The 20,014-nt window shown below is 41.5% G+C and overlaps 1 protein-coding gene across 1 annotated transcript; it reads right to left on the reverse strand.

The window, feature by feature from the left end:
• Nucleotides 1-10,913: 10,913 nt before the first annotated feature.
• Nucleotides 10,914-19,787, reverse strand: ADAMTS1 (ADAM metallopeptidase with thrombospondin type 1 motif 1). Its single transcript, XM_075197127.1, has 9 exons — nucleotides 18,934-19,787; nucleotides 17,567-17,913; nucleotides 17,196-17,328; nucleotides 16,632-16,799; nucleotides 15,919-16,196; nucleotides 15,295-15,481; nucleotides 15,027-15,202; nucleotides 13,853-14,028; nucleotides 10,914-13,091 (listed from the first exon to the last, which is right to left on the reverse strand). Exons 1-9 carry the CDS (start codon nucleotides 19,508-19,510, stop codon nucleotides 12,356-12,358), a joined length of 2,778 nt encoding a protein of 925 aa, XP_075053228.1. The 5' UTR covers nucleotides 19,511-19,787; the 3' UTR covers nucleotides 10,914-12,355.
• Nucleotides 19,788-20,014: the final 227 nt, after the last annotated feature.

Consider the following 20,014-nt stretch of genomic DNA (forward strand, 5'->3'; position numbering starts at 1 on the left):
ATATGTGGACTGCTTTGAATCCATTCTGAGCGCAAACCACTGGGGAGTGCTAAAAATAATTTGGTAGATACTGCTGACAGATATGACTTTTGACAGCCAGAAATATTAATGCACAATTAGGGAGGACACCCCAAAAGCACTGAGGAGTGCTAAAAATTATTTAGTAGATTCTGCTGACAGTTATGACTTTTGACAGCCAGAAATATTAATGCACAATTAGGGAGGACACCCCAAAAGCACTGAGGAGTGCTAAAAATTATTTAGTAGATACTGCTGACAGAAATGACTTTTGACAGCCAGAAATATTAATGCACAATTAGGGAGGACACCCCAAAAGCACTGAGGAGTGCTACAAATTATTTAGTAGATACTGCTGACAGATATGACTTTTGACAGCCAGAAATATAAATGCACAATTAGGGAGGACACCCCAAAAGCACTGAGGTGTGCTAAAAATTATTTAGTAGATACTGCTGACAGAAATGACTTTTGACAGCCAGAAATATTAATGCACAATTAGGGAGGACACCCCAAAAGCACTGAGGAGTGCTACAAATTATTTAGTAGATACTGCTGACAGAAATGACTTTTGACAGCCAGAAATATTAATGCACAATTAGGGAGGACACCCCAAAAGCACTGAGGAGTGCTACAAATTATTTAGTAGATACTGCTGACAGATATGACTTTTGACAGCCAGAAATATTAATGCACAATTAGGGAGGACACCCCAAAAGCACTGAGGTGTGCTACAAATTATTTAGTAGATACTGCTGACAGATATGACTTTTGACAGCCAGAAATATTAATGCACAATTAGGGAGGACACCCCAAAAGCACTGAGGAGTGCTAAAAATTATTTAGTAGATACTGCTGACAGATATGACTTTTGACAGCCAGAAATATTTATGCACAATTATGGGGGACACCCCAAAAGCGCTGGGGAGTGCCAAATATGAAGAAAAAATAATAAACCTCTATCCTCCTCTCTGCACTAGCGATTTTGGTTAGAGCAATTGCAAGAACAATATTGTATTCTCTGTCCCTGCTCTAATTAGCCTATGACTACACCCTGCTCTCTCCCTCTGTCAAATGGCGATGGATTGCTGTGGAGGCGTGTATTTATAAAGTTGAAGTATCGCGAGAACCGAGCCCCGAGATCCGACGACGTCACAATGACGTTCGGCCTCGATTTGGATTCGGAATGGGCGGGAGAGTACCGAGCTGCTCAGCTCGGTACTCGGATACCCAAAGTTCGGGTGGGTTCGGTTCTCGGAGAACCGGACCCGCCCATCTCTAATTTAAAGACAGAATTACCTTTTTAAAACGTATGTAGAATTTACAATACACTCAACAGCTCCCCCTCCTTTCTAGAACATGTACATAACAAAGAACACTCTCTCTGTTTGCTTTATAATACCTAATACAATAAGGAATTAATGCTGTTTGCACCATATGGGTGTCATTCACAAACAAGAGGAAAAAACAGGGGCACAGAGCATATTTTTTGCACAAACGCAGCTAGAGATTGACTGTGCACATACAAAGGTGAGTACCCCTGTCTTGCAGCGTGTAAGGCAATTGTTTTATACAAACAATCCTGGCGGAGTCACAAATGGACACTCACACTCTCACATGGAATCTGTTGCGAGTCAGAGAATACAGGAAGTTACATAGGATTGACAATAATAAGCTTTGTACATGACACCTCAAAACCCTTTGCAAGTGGGTGTGCACTGCTAGCATTCGTTAACTAAGCTATGATGATTTGTGGTTTATACCCTAAAGCTGTTCCAGGACGTTTTACTAAGCCATCCTGTCAAGCAAACAATAAAATCAGTGTCCAGCCTTACAACCCCAATTCTGTTTCTTTGACGTGCATCCATATACACACTTTTGTGACAATGGTTTGTAGTTTATGCTGGTTTAAGGTTTGTGATATGCTGGTATGGTATGTGATATGCTGGTTTATGGTTTGTTCATGCCAGGAACATTTAAAAAATCACCTCACAGTCATTCATGTCTACTTAAATTTTGGGCAACCCTCTTAATTAATTACAACTTTCCCTTTTTTATCCTATAGTACTGCTTAATGAAACACTTTAATATTTTAAATGAATCATGAGCGTAGACGGCACTGACTTCAGTTACTGTGACATCACTCGTGGGTTTCCTCCGGGTGCTCAGGTTTCCTCCCACACTCCAAAAACATAATAGCAGGTTAATTGGCTGCTATCAAATGGACACTAGTGTGTGTGTATGTGTGTACTTGCATTCATATGCTTGTGGGGACATTGACCTGTTTACACACCAACACTGTGAGGACCTGAGTCATAGTGGGGACAAAAATTGAGGTCCCCACAAAGCTTCCCAAGGCTAATCACTGCAGGGGTCCTTGCTGATATGCTCAGCATAAAAATCTGCCATGTCCCCACGAGTCACATTTGTCGGAACAAAAGTGTGCATATGTCCAATGTGGAGGGGAGAAAGTGTGTGAGCATCCCACCGCCAGAGGCCAGTATACTGTCCATATGCATGACAGGAGCAGGAAGAGGAAGTGACGGCAGCCTACCAATGCTTTATACACCAAGCAGGTAAAGACACAGTCCAATCCGTCTGCTACTGAAGGTAAAGCGGGGACCGGGAAGTATGACAGAGCCCACCGGTAGCTCCGACTATAGCCCAGAGAGCAGTGGAGATGAGTATTCCCCTGACACTTCGGAGGAGAGTGGTTCAGACACCAGAGGTGATGCCCCATTGTCCACCAGCACAGCAGAGTGCAGGTACCCAGAGATGAGTTCTATGTATGACCATTCTCGACCTTCTGACAGCCGTGTTTTAAACACAGACGGTTGGAGAGATTACGCAGTGTCTGTCCAAACGCTATCCAGAAACAGTGATGGCTCCCGGGCGTATAACAAGACGCAGTACAGCCCGTACTGTGAGATTTTTCTCTTTTTATTTGCCCGGCACTTGGAGTTTGTTCACTGCAATGAGATTGAAGTAGCCTGGGCCCTGAAATTCCCCAAGCACTTGAAAGAAAGGTGCATGCAAATGGCATATCTTTGTAATAGGGGCAACTTTGCACACAATGCTGAGGCAATGAGGGCGTTCTGGTCCCGTGCAAACTTCCAGACAAAGAGATGGATGCTGAAGGCATCATGCACTGTGTAGCCTGCCAATGCTAGTTTGCAAGGAAATACCTGTGGCGACACATGAAGAGATGTAAGCTAAACCGAAGGGGCAAAAAGCTCACACCTGCCAAGAACAGAGTCCAGTCACTGTGTGCCTTTACTCAGCCTGTTCCATCTGACATCAGTGGTGGCTTTTGGAAGCTCTTGAGTGACATGACCCAGGATGAAGTCTTACTCGCAGTCAAAAATGACCGATGCATTATGCAGATGGGACAGCATCTGTTCAACCGGGTCGGATCAGATGTTGGCAGGCATAAGTACATCCGTCAGAAGCTTAGAGAATGGGCAGGCTACTGCTACAGGCCAGAAGAGCTACCCCTTTGGAGAGGATGAAAGACTTTACTCCATGGAACTTTCTTCATGTAGTAGACACTGTGAAGCTGGTAACTGGCTATGACAAGGAGACGGGTACATTTAAGACGCCCTCGCTGGCACTCAAGGTCGGACACGGCCTGCAAAAGATAGCGAGCATTGTGGAGTGTGGAGCCATGATGGAGGGCTGCAGGAAGCTATATGAGGTGAGATGGAACGAGTTGATCTCATCGGCTGCCTTGAAAACTCTTAAGGAGTCCAAGTGGAACATGCCTCAGCTCTTACCCTTCATGGAAGATGAGAAAAAGATGCACTTGTACCTCGATGAGAAGCAGCAAGCCGACCGAAGTGGGATATCCACCGAGCCTACGGTTAACCACTGGGCACTACTTGCAAAAGTCACCCTGGCACAGGTGATCTTGTTCAATTGAAGAAGGATAGGGAAGCTTCAAAAATGTTGCTGACTACCTTCTCTTCAAGAGATACCTCCACGAAGATGTATCCCTATCGCTTTCTGAGGCTGAGAGGAAGCTCTGCTGGCACTTCACTCACATTGAAATTCGAGGAAAATGGGGGAGAAAAGTCCCCATCCTGTTGACACCAACCATGAAAGCTGCAATGGAACTTCTCACAGAAAAGTGTTATAAATGTGGAGTGGATAGCAAAAATGTCTACATGTTCGCCAGACCAGCTGCCTTGTCACACTTCATAGGCTCTGGTTGCATACGAAGCTTCTAAAGCACATTGCCACTCTCTCGAAGGTCCTCAACCTTAACTACACAGAGCTGGCAGACTTCTTTGGCACAACATCAGGGTGCACCGGCAGTATTACCGCCTCCCAGAAGGTACCTTCCAACTCGCCAAGATCAGCAAACTGTTAATGGCTCTCAAGAGTGGCAGATTGGCCGAATTCAAAGGCAAGAATTTGGACGAGAAACACATTGATCCGGACGGTAAGTGAAAAATCTGGTGTCTGATGTGTGCTTTTGACTTTCACCTTGGTCGTTTACATATCTTTTTCAGAACCAGACCAGCTACAGAGCGACATGTGCGGATGATGAGCAATCCTCCGTGAGGGACAAGTGGCCAAGTGTTTGGTCGACACTTCCACGTCAGAAGAGAAGCGGTGTATGGACCTGGCAACATGGGACCAGTGCTTAGCCATGGTTTCCACAGGTAGGTGTAGCTAGGGAGAAGAACTTTGCCTTCTCTGTATTTTGCAGACCTGTAATGGACCACTCTACTTCATTTCAGGTTGCAAAGAAGTCCTGGGACAGAGAGGAGGTCCAGGCTGTGGAGAAACAACCGATGAGGTTTATACAGACATGCTGGGTGCCCGGAGACTGTGCCTCATGGCTGACCCATCCATATTGAAAGATCGGAACTGGTCGGGGGTGAAATTCTACATAAAGAACCACATAACACCTTTGACGAGGGATCAAACTTGTTGAAATGATGCACAGTGGTTGAACAGGGCTGTATCCTCTATGGATAGGTGTCGGTGTAAGTGGGCATGCGGATGTCCTCAGACTGCCAGAATACACAAAACTTTCCCTACCATTGTTATTATTTATTAATTTATGTATGCAGGACTCTGGATGTCCTCAGACAGTCAAAATACATGACACTTTCCCCATCTTGCAGTCCGTGTCAGTACTTTATGAAAAGTCTAATTGTAAATCTCATGTGGTAACAAATCGCTCCTACACATACCCATATGATTGTTCTGTCCACAGGGCATTAGGAAAGGGGTGTCCCTATACACCATGTTCCAGACATGGGTCCTCACGATGTATGTGTGTGTGTGTGTGTGTCTGTGTTAGGGAATTTAGACTGTAAGCTCTATTGGAACGGGGACTGATGTGAGTTCTCTTTACAGCGCTGCGGAATTAGTGGAAAGTATATATATATATATATAAATAAATGATGACAATGCTGATGATGATCACTGGCTCTCTCACTATGTAAAAATCCACCAATTCACACTGTGTATTCCTGCACAGCAAGTTCACCGGGCTGTCAGTCACTCATTATCTGCTGTGTCACAGAAGTACGTCTCTCCTAACATAGTGGCATCCTGCTGAAGAGGAGTGTAAGAGTGGACATATTTACTTAAGCATAAGCACTCGTTGTTCTTTGTTTTTAAGGTTGATAATACACTGCTTTTGGTACATATTAATGTGATATAGTTGACTTAACTTCTTAGCAATAAGATATCAGTTTCTATCGCTCTAATGTTGGTGGACTAATAAAAACTAATATCTGACCTGTTGCTACGGGTTACAGCTCAATTTGTATCATCTTAGTAAATAAACCCTTTGTTTTGTCAAGTAAATTTATGGCAGCTCATATTTAATGTCATCATATGCACAAGATTTGTGGTTTACATATTCATATAAATATACTTTTCTTAAAACTGTCTTGGGGTCACCGATCCCCGCCATCTCAGAGGACGTGCAAAACAGATGCATGTTCAAAAAGGCTCCTAAGACCCCTGCTAAACACCTCCCTGAACACCACCCTTTGAAGTTTAGTAACATATCTCATCCTGCTAAGGAAAGCCTTGATTATGCATTTGGCTGCAGAATCAGGGCTATTATTGCATACCTCCTGACTGTCCCATCCTTTATACATAGGTTACTGTCCAGTAGAATCAAAACAAAAAACAAGTCTCTTCAATTGTACAGTAGTATATCATCATCACCATTTATTTATATAGCGCCACTGATTCTGCAGCGCTGTACAGAGAACTCATTCACATCAGTCCCTGCCCCATTGGAGATTACAGTCTAAATTCCCTAACATACACACACAGACAGAGACTAGGGTCAATTTTGATAGCAGCCAATTAACCTACTAGTATATTTTTGGAGTGTGGGAGGAAACCGGAGCACCCGGAGGAAACCCACGCAAACTCCACCCAGATAAGGCCATGGTCGGGAATTGAACTCAAGACCCCTGTGCTGTGAGGCAGAATTGCTAACCACTAAGCCACCGTGCACTTTGTTCATAAATGACAATATTATCTATATTAGAGAGACCACTGTGGCTTTCGCATTTGAAATCACCTTGCTGGGGAGAGGGCAATGTGGAGGCTGTCAGCACCCTACGATAAATCCAAATACTAACCCTATACACAGATATTCCCTACAAACTGCACTTGCCCCAAACTCTGTACCAATTGGTTGGGGGCGTGTCCTAGCTGAACTCTAAATTGCAATGTAAAAATAGTGAGCTACATGCAAAACCAGTATATTCCCTGCATACAAGACAAGTAAATACATTGCACCCTTTACATCACATCATGGTTCATACAGGAGAACATTTGATCCTTGTTTCTGCTTTGCTTCTAACTCTATCTATTAATCTGTGTTATCGATGGGAGCAGAAAGACTTTAGTTACCTCTTCGCCGGACTAGTCTTAAAGCATCTGCGCACACGTGACCTAGCTAGTAGTGGGACTGAAAGTCCAGGCTCGGGTTTTCAATACTCAAGCCTTAAAAAAATTGAAACAATTAATAAAAAAAAAAAGTAAAATATATATTAAAATAACTATCTTAAAATATTTAGATATTTAAATAAAAAAATCATTTTTTCCTTTCACTTTCTTCTGCTATTGTAATGGTGATAGCAAAAAGATTATGGCGGTTCATGTACCGTCGCGGTTCTTGTTAAATAGACTTGTGTGGTGAAGCTTTCGCCGGAGAAAGCTGGCAAATCTTTTCACCAGTAGGGGGTGCTACTGGCGGTAGCCTGTGCTATATAGGTGATGTCCTTTCTCTGAAAACACTTATTTTATCAGGAGATTGGGCTTTTAAATGTTAAACTGCATATCGTTTATAATGTCAAGACCTTTTCGGGGGTGGTGACAAAATGACGCAATTCGCTGCGCCCAGCTTCCCCTCCCCCCTTTCCCTAGGATTTAGCGGAGGTCTAATATATAATGTTGGCAAGTACTGACTATATAGAGAAGCCCAAAACCCTCCTTGTGGATACTATTGGCTGGGAAATACACAAGACTTAACCCTGGATGGGTAACACTGGCACAAACACATGAGTTTAAGTGCATTCGGCTTTATAGCTTCTCTTGACATTAATAGACTACTCATGAACTTCCACATAGTGACCACATGGTGGCGATCAAAGTGGTTTGTAAAACCCCCACAGTTTTCCCAACTTCCCCTTGTCTTTTGGGAACATAAGTACATCCTCTTCACATGTCCATCTGGATTTCCATAGCTTTCATTTAACCACTTGCAGGGCTTTGAAGCCCAATAAGCCAGACATGTGAGGAGAGCCCTTTTTCCTGCAGCCTCATTCATGGACAAGTGACATGACAAATTGAGAGCTTCATGGGGACGTGCAACTTACCACATTTCTTGTCTTTTCATATGTAAATGCCGCTCACTGAACCATTGACCAGAGGAAGCTTAAAACACTTTTCTGGTCATTCAGAGAGACAAAAAGAAACGTCCTGTGTGGTCATACCCCTAAGACCGTTACTCTCTTTGGTGTCAGAGAATCCTTTACAGAACCGCTGCGCGTGAACCAGCCATTTGTAATGGGGCAGAACGTGGGTGAATCGTACTTCCAGCCTAATCTGCGTTCTTAGGACTGACAGCAATTATACAGCGGGAGTGTTGTTATAAGATAGGCAGACGAGTACCCCAAGTAGAAATTCTGAGAAAAGAACACTGTACTCAAAATATAACATATGAATTGTAAATCAGCATTCATAAATATTTGGCTCAATGTTTACATAGCTTACGTGTGTGTAGTGCGGCTTCCCATGGACTGTTTACATTGGGAAACAGCTCTGTTAACTATCAAAGTCTAAAAGCCAATGACAAACCCAGGGTTCTGTACACATAGGGCCTGATCAGCTGACTAGAACCTGCTAAAGCATCAAATCAGTTATAAGTAACTGATTACGTTTTACTTTTTTTTTGTGTCTTTTGTATTTTTTTTTTAAGGCCGAACTAGATTTTGAGAACCCTTTCCACTTCCTTCTACACACACATAAACACACACAAAAAAATTGGCTTCTGTACAGGACTGTTTCCATAATGGATTGCATTTTTTTTCTGGCAAAATATCAATTTTGACTTAATGAACACGCCACGTTATACAGCTTTCATGCCAGACTTTTGCTCAATCAACAGTGTGAAACGATGGTGGCGTTAAAAGTGTTTAATATAACTTGTTATGTGTTTATTTTCATTTTAATTACATATGTAGACATTATCATCATTGGGGAGGCTTACATTGGAATAAATAAAGATTATTTTTTCTTAAAGCAATCAAGGTTTTTCTTGTTTTTATAGAAAATAAAGTAGTGCGTCATCTTCAAGAGAAATCACCCCAGGGTTTGTTTAATTGTTAGTGATGTGAGCGAGTTCTCTGTACAGCGCTGCGGAATTAGTGGTGCTATATAAATAAATGGTGATGATGATGATGATGATGAATTGTTACTCTATGGGGTTTATTAGATAATAAGGTGTAATAAGCAGCAGTGTGCTATAACTCTTAGCAACCAATACAAGTGACTAGATTAAAGCAGCCTGTTATGGGATTGGTTGCTACTGTTTACAACATGTGTTCTATCTGCTAAGTCAGACGGAAACTATGACAGCTCCCACTCAGTTATATTTAGATAAATGAGATTTTCTGCAAAAAAATGACATATCCCCTTTGTTTTCCTGTAAGGATAGAAGGAGAATGATCTATTTAAATAGTATTTCTGCTCCCTTTATATTTAGATGTGCTTGAGTGAAACAAAAGGCCTCTCTATAAATACAAAATCCTAGATGAATTAATTTCTGCAAATCCTTAGCAGTGCTATTATTGCCCATTATTATAGCCAAGAAATTATACAGGGCTTTACAGAGAATGTTTAATCATCTATATCAGTCCCTTCTCCAACGGAGTTTACAGCTTAAATTCTCTACCAACCAAACACACACCAAGATGAATTTTATCAAAAGTCACTTAACCTACCAGTATGTAGGTGGAGAGTGGAAGACCAACCAGAGCATTCTGCCACCCATGGGTACTACAGTGGGCATCATGACCTGGGGGTTTTACTTCAGTAAGAAACATTATGCCAAAGATGCCCAAGATCTAATCATGTTCTTCTATATGCTTTTAATGACAATGCAAAATAACATTTCAGACGTTCAACTCAAAGGGCTAGATTTACTAAGCTGCGGGTTTGAAAAAGCGGGGATGTTGCCTATAGCAACCAATCAGATTCTAGCTTTCATTTAGCACATTCTACAAAATGACAGCTAGAATCGGATTGGTTGCTATAGGCAACATCCCCACTTTTTCAAACCCGCAGTTTAGTAAATCTAACCCTAGCCATTCAAAACCACTTATTTTCAATATTCATCCACTGCTTTGTGTTTTAATCTGTTTACCGCCCACAACTGAAGGTAATCTGTAAAATGATAACAGGCTCCGGCAGGCGTAGCATGCTGAAACTTGTAGTACCACAGCTTCTGGGTTATTAGAAACTGCTAATATAGAATACAGTGGAACATCATAAGCAATTAATACATTTCTTTGGAGCGTAAACAAAAAAATAATCCTCTTTAGTATAATTTATATAATTAAACATAAGAATGCAAAACTTTTTTCATGTGGGGGTGGGGGTGGGGGAGGGGTAATGCTGCTGTTGCTGATCTCCACGAAACAAAAATAGCACCATCAAACACAAAAAGTCATATAAAGGGATGCATATAAAAAAAATACCTTTCTATAAACGTCATATGCTCTTTAATGCCAGAAGTACAGTATGTTTGCATTAAACTTAGTTCCCCATTAAACGGTCTTTCACACCGTATGTTTACCATTTGCATTTCAGGCGAAGTGACACTTTTCATCTGTAATTGCGATGCTGTTAATCTTTTACTGAGCACATATGTTTACGATTGAAGCATATTGAAACATTCTGCAGTAAAAATAGGATTACACCACATCACGATGATGACATCAGCGTGGAGGGAATTCTAACATTCTTAAAGTGAATCCCGCAAGCAAAAAACACAAGTTTCCTTTTTTTTTTTCTTTGGCTGTCTCCCTCCATTCAGAAATACAATCCCTGGCTTCTCATTTCCACCAGGTAGCAAATGTTCATTTCTCACATGCTAATTGCACGGGAGAAAAACGCCCGCTGTTTCACGCACCTTAAAGCGATTTAGTCGCCTCTCAAAAAGAAAAAAAAAAAAGTTGACACTGTACCGACATCTTATTGTTCTCTCAAATGCCAAAGCAAAGAGTGTGTAAGCGAGTACATAATCCGGGCACTTAGTCACGCTCTGCAAACCAATCAGGCGTCCTGGCTGAAATATTTACATTCGCTTTTGTCGTTTTTTTTTTTTCAAATCAAACAAGGAAGTCAGAGAATGTCACTGTGTTCTTTTAATATTACTAGTTAACATATAATAATGCATAAATACTCTTTTTCTCGTTATAGAAAGCGATAACTTTAAATATAATCAGACTGAATGTAGAAAAATAAATAGGTATATGATGTGTCATTGAAACCATCCCTTCATGGAAGGGGTTGAAAGCACATACTTATAAAGTACACTTTGTTATATATACACACATATTAAAGTCATATTCTCCGACTTGGCATAGATAAATTGACACATGGCAGTTTGCCAACAGCTTTTGGATGGACCCGCTATCCCCAAGACTGTCTACCAAATGTATTTCCATATTACATCACTTGAACATGGAATATAGATATATTTATGTTTCCATCTCTATACATATACAAGTAGCTCATACTCTATACTGGCCTAAATTTAGTTCTCCCAACCCACCCATTGTCTGTGTGATTGGCTACGTTAGAAGAGCTCATTTAAATCCAGAAGGCGAATTGCTTTGGGGAGAAAGTGTTTTCACATTCCCAACTGGTTGCCATGGTCAACTTTTTGAGGATGATATTGATAGAATACACAAGGGATCCTAATGTATGTAAAACCTCCCATAAATAATACTATTTGTCATCTTTTCATTAGGAAAACGTGTGTATTATAAAAGGGACAAGGCAACCTCTACTATACATTATTACAATATAAAAAAAAAGTCACGTTAGACGTCCGTGACTCATATAAAATCACTGAACGTGGGGCCTCGTGGTTACGGGACATATTGGCAACTTCTGATATTCTTGTGAGCGACAGTAGGGGGTACTTCATCCCATATCTTATTCATGTATTTGAAGATTATATTTGTGTATCATAAAATTTGGTCCACCTAATCTGCATACCTCGTATAAATGAGAATATGTCTTTATTTCACTAAAAAAATAATAATATATTTATATATATACTGTAATGCTATAGCAGCCATAGTGAACTATACTGAAGATCCTTTATCAGTTCTTGATTGTGTCCTTCGTAACTGAGGTAGGGTAACCCCGACCAAGGACAATATTTAAAAACCATATGAACGCTTCCATGTGAAAATGTCAGCAATGATTGACATTACGATTCTTTAGGAGCCTGAGTGGCGTTAAAACCTAAGAAGGGCCGCTATCTACTGGGCTCTGCAGCTTTTCCTAACTTGTAACAGACTCTAAGGTTGGAAACGGTTAATGCCCCAGGGGTTCTAACGATGGAGGATCTAGTGACACTAATTTGCCCGTCTTTCAAACCTACATGTGTTGCTTAACCTGATGGTCCAACCCAACCAGTAGATATTTGCACTGTTCCCTCTCAATAACTTTCCATCCTCTGGCTTGTACGTTCGACAAACACGTTCTACCTGACCTTCCGTTACCAGCATGTTCATTTGTTTCTTGCTAGAACCTAGTAATGTTCTGAGTCAGACGCTGTTTAACTGCAGATGGAAACAGTGCAAAAGTCTATTAAGTGTTTAGGTTTCTTTGAAGGGTCGCAGTTGTCCTGTGGCAAATTGCTACCCTTGTAGGACACACATTTTAATAGTCTTTTTCTAAAACCCTTTCCACATGTCTTAGAACAGGAAGACCAATCTCCCAACTGCCACTGAGGACAAGGAATATCTGCACAGGACCGGACATCATCTGGCTTGAGCTCACTACGGCAGTCTTTTGAAGGTTGACCCCTCAAATCTTTGCACTCTACTGATCTTCTCTGCAAGCCTGATCCACAAGTCTTTGAGCATTCTCCCCATTCTTCTATCACCCATTCAGAGAGGATTGTCTCTTGTATAGCATTGAAAGATTCTCTCTTTTTATTTGAAGTCTTTTCTGGTTGAGCTGGTTTCTTGACAAAGTAAATATACTTGATTTTCAGTCTCTGCGAATCCCCCACAGAGAGGACCTGAATGGTTATGGGTTCCTTCAGTGGCTTAAAGCTGCGGATTCTTTCGAGTGAAGCGGAAGAACCGCTGTACGTCAAAAAGTTGCCGTTGTAGGAAACGTCTTGTTCCAGTGTGGACAATGTATAATCACCGTTGAGAATATAGGTGCCGTCGGCTGCCTTGATAGCTAAAAAGCTGCCGTCGTGTACAGAGCCCCTGTTGTTACGCTGTTTGATTTCAATGTTGGTAGCACCACCAGGAATTGTCACCACATCATGATACCCAGGTCTGTAGAAAAATAAAAGTGCAACGTCATAAACGAGCAAACAAAAATACACTATACTAAAACACTGTTAGAAATAAAAAGGATATTGAAACAAAAAGCCAAACAAATTACAAAACAAAACTCCCAAATAAAAAGAACCAGGGAGATGAGAAAAATAGAAATCCAGAAAGACAACGAAACAGACGTTATGGGTGGACGAGATGACCCAGTCTTCTCCTGGGGGTAAATGTATCAAGCTGCGAGTTTCCAGCGGGTTTGAAAAGTGGAGATGTTGCCTATAGCAACCAATCAGATTCTAGTTGTCATTTTGTAAAATGTACTAAATAAAATGATAACTAGAATCTGATTGGTTGCTATAGGCAACATCTCCACTGTTTCAAACCCGCCGGAAACTCGCAACTTGATACATTTACCCCCTGATGTCCGATGCCAATTCTCCACTTTAGCACCATTTGGTGACTACTGAAATATTGTAAAGTGTTTTGTTTCATTTGGTCCAATTGCTTTCAAAATTAAATTCTGCAACCACATGAAGATTAGGAAGCACTTAATCGGTAACAGATTAAATGGACTTTTGTCCTTTGAATCAGCTAAACTGTAAACGTGTAACGAATACACAACCCTCATATTAGCCAAAATCCCCTTTGATTGATTCTAGGTTAAAGTGCCTTACAACTATTGTATGATTTATGTTCTTACTAATACAGATACAACTCACTGAGGTCAACCGTATATTTAGACCTTTCATCGGGATTTAACATACCGTGCTTTAGTAAAAGTTCCAGAAATTTTCTTGCATGTGGATCCATTTCCACCACAGACTCCACATTTGTCAAACTTCTTGCTGGAACCGATTACTCGATCACAACCTGCCTTAACACACTGCCCCTGAATGCAGACGGAGGTTGAGTCAGGGCTACACGGGGTACCGTCAGCTACCTGTACGAGACAAAAGAAGGACAAAGGTCAGCAGAGAAAACACTCAGTGCATCTACTGAAGCTTAATTTGCTAAAATATCACACCTACAATTACAAATTTAAGACCCTATATAAATCAATTTACATAGTTTACATCAGCGGCTTCTGGAATCTCCTTGAAGGTCTCATCTTGTCTAATAAAATGGTGTATAGATGTGTTGTAACCCATGTCAACCAATCAAATGTTGTATTGACCCATGATACTGGGACAGTGACTTTCAAAGCAGTCATTAGAACTCTAAGGGGTATATTTACTAAACTGCGGTTTTGAAAAAGTTGAGATGTTGCCAATAGCAACCAAACAGATTCTAGCTGTCATTTTGTAGAATGTACTAAATAAATGATATTTAGAATCTGATTGGCTGCTATAGGCAACATCTCCACTTTTTCAAACCGCAGTTAAGTAAATATAGCCCTAAACATCCATTATGTGGACATGGTAAATGTTGGATCATACATAGACTAATGTGGAATGACTGACAAAGGGTTCTCCAATTCAGGGGTTCATGATTTGCAGATTGATACCCAAAAGATGGGTTTCTATGCTCATTTGCTTATTTTATCTTCTATTTGCAAATCAATTGTTATTATAGTTTCATATGTATTACAATACAATAAGTAGACAACTAAATTCATTAAAACCAAAAGCACATAATCAGGGATCTAGATGTACAAGAATATGTACCCCAAGCTGATTCCTAAGTCGTACTTGAATTTGATACTGTAGAGAAGTTGCCTTTCAATATAACCCTACTTGAAATAATCAGAATGATCTTATAAAGTGTGACGGCTTTAAAAATGGTGCTTGAAACAAATTGAGTACTTATTAAAAACATTTTTTTTAGTGATCAATTATTAGTCCTGCTTAGTAACTAAATAATGTAGTTCTTACAGCCTCCACCGATACAGGAAAAAAGACATATGGAAATAAGAAAAAAAGTATAATTTTAGGAACATACCCTTGGGTTCAACATGAAGAAAACCCCAGTGCCTTTAGCACGACAGACAAGCTTGCAACGATCTTTTGGTTTGACTCCTGCGAATTTAGGTGTCCATTCAACAGTGGGTCCACTGTCAGTTGCAGATTTGGAGAGGTCATTATGAGCTTCACATTGCTCTTCTCTGAACGTCTTGCCTGAGGATATTAGAAGATGTCAGAACATTAATGCAATGTTCAATTACCATACCAGGTTCAGATTACATATAGCGTATTCAAGAGCTACTCACCATTACTTTCAGGGCAGTCCTGAGTGTTACATGAGCGGTATTGAACCCTCTTGCCTTCGCAGTATTTGCCTTCATCCCTTGGCACCGGACTATCACATTCCCGTTGAGAATATTGGACTCCACCACCACACGTTCTGGAGCACTCTCCCCACTGACCCCATAGTCCCCAACCACCATTTATAGGCGTCTGTAATTATACAAGAAAGGATCATTGATAAATAGCAGCAAAACCATCTAAAGTTAATTCATGCAATAGTAATAATAGCAATAAAAACATTGCTACATACACAATCAGATATGAAGCGAGAACTATTTCATCGAACAAGTCCTAACAACTGAAACATATTTTAACCAATCACGTCGTTGAAGAGAAGCTAATTTAAGCTTCGGTCATTAATGGACCACATGCCCAGAGGTGATCCACGGTGATTGTCCAAGTTGTACAGCTAAACTACGAGGCATCATAAAGTATAGATCACATATTGACAGGTGGGAATTGTGGCTTTGAGTAGTAGCAACACCAGGGAAACTAAGTGACCCAAAACCCAACTTAATGTAGAGTTCTCCAAGAAACAGGTCTGTGTCTACTGTCCAACTGAGAAGGTTGAGAAACATTAACTGTACCTGATAGTGTTTCTGCTCTGTACACTTCCCATTCAGACACCATTTCCCTTCTCCGCAACTGGTCCCATCGGCCCAAGGGAAGTGTTTAGTTTGGCAGACGAGCAGACCTCCAGAAATTCCGGTACACCACAAGGTCGTACACGTGCTAGCGATATCTGGACAATGTCTGGAATCCTCTCCAAAAGTGAATTGGCACTGCTTATTGGCATCATACAGTGTTCCAGGGAGATCTGATGGGAGCTGGATGGGTCTGCTAGGCTTGTCCAATAAGCACTCTCCTAATTAAACAAGAAAAGAATGTTTGAGTACAATCAGTGTTTTCAGAGAACATGCTCTCACAGCTTGTGACATCTCACTTGACAACATGCCCAGACAATTTTGCGTCACTACAGGAAGAACGGTTGAAGGCGGGGAGGGGGAACACTCTTAAATGTTAGGCATTTAAATTTAATAACTAATAGATGGCCCTGGTAGTTTTTTTAAGGGATAGACAGCTGTAAAAAAATACTTTACTATTCACTGGTCCTTTTTATTTCTATGGCAGTAGAGAAAGTTGTGGACAACCTTCACTTTACTGGATTAGACACCTCAATCACAGATTAACCCACATACAAATTGTCAGCTCTTTACCACTGAAATGGTGACAGATGGATCTAAACATCTTCAAACTTTATGAGCTAACGCGTTTCATAGTTTCAGTGAAACATGCTTACCGTGCCCATTGTCCAAGAAAGACGTGATCATATAGGCGCTGCAAGGAGACCACGGCTCCTGTCTGTCCAGATTGGAGAGCATGTACGCCATCATGTGAGAGTCTTTATTGGCAGCGTTAAAGCCCGAGCAATGTTTTGCCTCATCGTGTGGCATATTAAACACATGACCTGAAAACAGACATTATTTGTTAAAGAAATATGCAAGACATTTTTTTTTTCTTTCAAAAAAGCGGAACTGTTCTCTGTGTGCAATACACTTTACAGCTCTTGTATAAACTCAACAATGCACTTGAGGAAAGTCTTCAGCTAAAATATGGCCAATATTAAGTATTGCAAAGATCCCAAGGGCCCCAAGTGTTTCCTCATCATAAATGCTCAGCGCATATTTTCTAGTTTCTACAGCAGCCAAGCGTAAAAATCCCAGACTTGTCCATCTGGAGTCTCTAAACAAACATTAAATTCAACGCTTCCTTCCTGAAAAGTTTACATTGGGTATAACCTCTATCCCAGTCTTAAAGTAAACCCCAGTCCTAGGAGCTGTGTTGAGCAGAGTTAGAAGTATACCTAGTTCATGGGCCGTCGTGAACGCAGCTTGTAAGCCGTCGTCTTCAATGATAGAACAACTGCGACTCGGATCACAAACAGTTCCGACATCGGCCATCCCAAGGGTGCTGCACGTCTGAGCTCCACAAAGATCCTTAAAAAAACAAAAATAGAAGTTTCAATATTAATTAGACCAAGGACAAATCTTTGGCAGTAAATGTTAACTTTGGCTCCTGGCCCTGGCTGGAGTGTATACAACTGTTTGAGATCACTACTCTTTTTTTCTCCTTTTTAAGAGCACAACATATTTATGGACAATTCTGATCTTGATATCTGATCTAAAACAAGGATGGAATATCAGTGTAACGCGTTTCGCTGCCACATTCACTCACCTGTCTTGTAAAGAGAATCGCTGTGTCATAATGCTCTGCATGTCGATCACTATCTTGGTTATGCTGCTTCTGCCAGCTACAAAAGTTCCTTAAGGTTAGGGCAGCATTGGACGTCACGTCAGGTCCCTTGTGTTCATCGTAGATGACGAGTATCTTCACCACCACTATGCTGATTGAGTTACGGATGCTAGGATGCTTGTAGAGCTTTGCAGCAACGGACATTAGCGTGAGGAGATAGTGTTTTAAGTTGCTCCCGTGAAATTCAGCCATTGATTGGTCTGCCACAAGCATGGTTTCCACATAACGTGGGCTGGAGACAAACCTCTTTTTACGTGTGTTTCCAGATCCTGCACAGGATAACAAGAAACAACAAACAATCAATCGGCTTGTTGCTAAGTTTAAGACATTTGCAGAAAAACAAGTTTCAAAAACAATTTCCATTTGCTGTGTTTATCATTGTTACAGAGCTATGCAGGCAGCAAATTGTCCTTTTCTTCAAATATGCTTAAGTCATCTTTGGCCAGCTAGAGATATGAGTCACCTTCCATCTCTTTTAGCATTGAAAGAGTAACTTCCACATAGAATCACAGTACAGTACTTGTGATTCCTGCCAACTGACCGACTGCATCTCTGACCCTGAAACAGCAGCACCTTTCCAAGACAATATACCCTTGTATTGACATTCAAACACTTTCACCATTTGCAACAGGCACTATTAGCTCTGCAACCCAACCAAGGCATGCATTGGACACAGGATAAATGCAAACAGCCTAAAGAATTTAATTAGCATACTTTATGTTTAATTTGTTATCACAATGTTTTTTTTTTTATGAATGGAAAGTTTACAAGGACTGTACAACACAGCCCAAGAGCAGAGCAAAGTACAATTATTTTTCGTACAGCTATGGGGAGCTCTGCAAGCACAGACATGCCCAATTTCTGAAATGATATCATTCCGAACTACGTATTGTTTAACTAGTTCCACTCTCCGTTGTGCAAGTTTCATGCCAACTTGCTCAGGTACTCTTGTGGAATAACAAATGGCACAACCATGCCACTTGGTTGATTGGCAAATTTGCAGGGCATAGTGCCCTGCAGAACCATTGTCCCTAAAAAAAAACAATGATCTGATGGCACATACTTCTTATGTAATTATCAGGTTTATGTGTGTGTGTAATTTATATATATATATATATATATATATATATATATATATATATACATACATACATACATACACACGTATTTTTCCCAATGCATCTCATATACCAAAGTTAATAGAATGCACAGTAAACTTGTTTTCGCAGCCTTGCATGATAAATGGAAGTGAACGGATTAGAGAAATGTTTGGCTGCCCGGTGTCATACCTGGTGGTGTCATAGTTTGCGGGGACTGTGGCAGCTCTGAGTCCAGCTGCTCGGGGCTCATATCAGTCACTCCACACTTAGCCTTGGCACGGCTCCGTTTGCTGACCAGATGCAGCACCAGTGGGCTGGAAGGGTTGCCAGAAGCCACTGTCAATGTGTGATTGCTGGGTTGGATGAAGTACTCTTCCCCTCGGTGATAAAAAGCGCCCCTGATCCCTGCGCAGAGACTCAGCGCTGCACTGCTAGACGGATCCCCATTGACAGTGCCAGAATAAAAGCAATCAGCCAAGTTAGCAAGAGTGTCTGCAACTTCTTCTCCATTAGACTTGGGGCGACCCACATATTGCAAACTAAAGTCCTGTGCAAGGAAGCTGGGGTCAGGCTCCAATTCCAGGGTCAGCGCTTCTCCAAATGCATCCAGGCGGTAGACCACCTTTCCATTGTCAGATGGTCCCTGCTGGGCATTAACTTCCACCCTGACAGGGGCCACCAGCTCTTCTTCCATTGACACACCTAGAGCAATCCGGGCATAGACCAACGCTGCCATGCAGGGCAGCAGGTAGCGCACACACTTCATCCTAGGCAAGATAAGGAAACAAGGTACAGCGTAAAGGCGCAACTTCTCGGTGCGTAACTGTGCTCAGTGCAGAATACTAGAAGTTGTACAAGTTCGAGCTGTTGTATGTTAGGTAGTAGGACTCTGCAGCAGATCTCCTGCTTCCCCACTAGGTAATTGCTCTGGAGCTTTTTTCCTTTTACGCCTTGCAGGGACTGCGCGTAAAGCTCGCAAACTCCAACTAGATAGCTCCCTCTGATACACTCTGGGGCATAGCTGGGGGATTTGTGCAGGAGCCTGACACCCTGTGCGGGAATTTATGGGGCTTGTCGGCAAGCCTTCCTATGGGCCCTCCCCTGAACCTTTGATGTGCGTGATCTCATCTCGTGCGTAATCCTAAGGAGGGACAAAACCCTTCCTTATGCTGGAGCATGGCCAAAATCATCAATCATGGGGACTGGAGGGGGGGAAGCAGCTGCTTGACTAGCCTGGAAATTTGCAGCAGGAGCACGTCTTCCCACTGAC

The sequence above is a fragment of the Mixophyes fleayi genome, chromosome 2 (genome assembly GCF_038048845.1).
Source record: "Mixophyes fleayi isolate aMixFle1 chromosome 2, aMixFle1.hap1, whole genome shotgun sequence".
NCBI lineage: Eukaryota > Metazoa > Chordata > Amphibia > Anura > Limnodynastidae > Mixophyes > Mixophyes fleayi.

What these genes read in the sequence shown, in the direction of transcription:
- ADAMTS1 (XM_075197127.1), bottom strand. Translation starts at nt 19,510, where the DNA reads ATGAAGTGTGTGCGCTACCTGCTGCCCTGCATGGCAGCGTTGGTCTAT. An exon ending in GCAAACTATGACACCACCAG is followed by an intron (nt 17,914 to 18,933) that starts GTATGACACCGG and finishes TATCCTGTGCAG; the next exon opens with GATCTGGAAACACACGTAAA. An exon ending in GGAACTTTTACTAAAGCACG is followed by an intron (nt 13,092 to 13,852) that starts GTATGTTAAATC and finishes ATTTTTCTACAG; the next exon opens with ACCTGGGTATCATGATGTGG.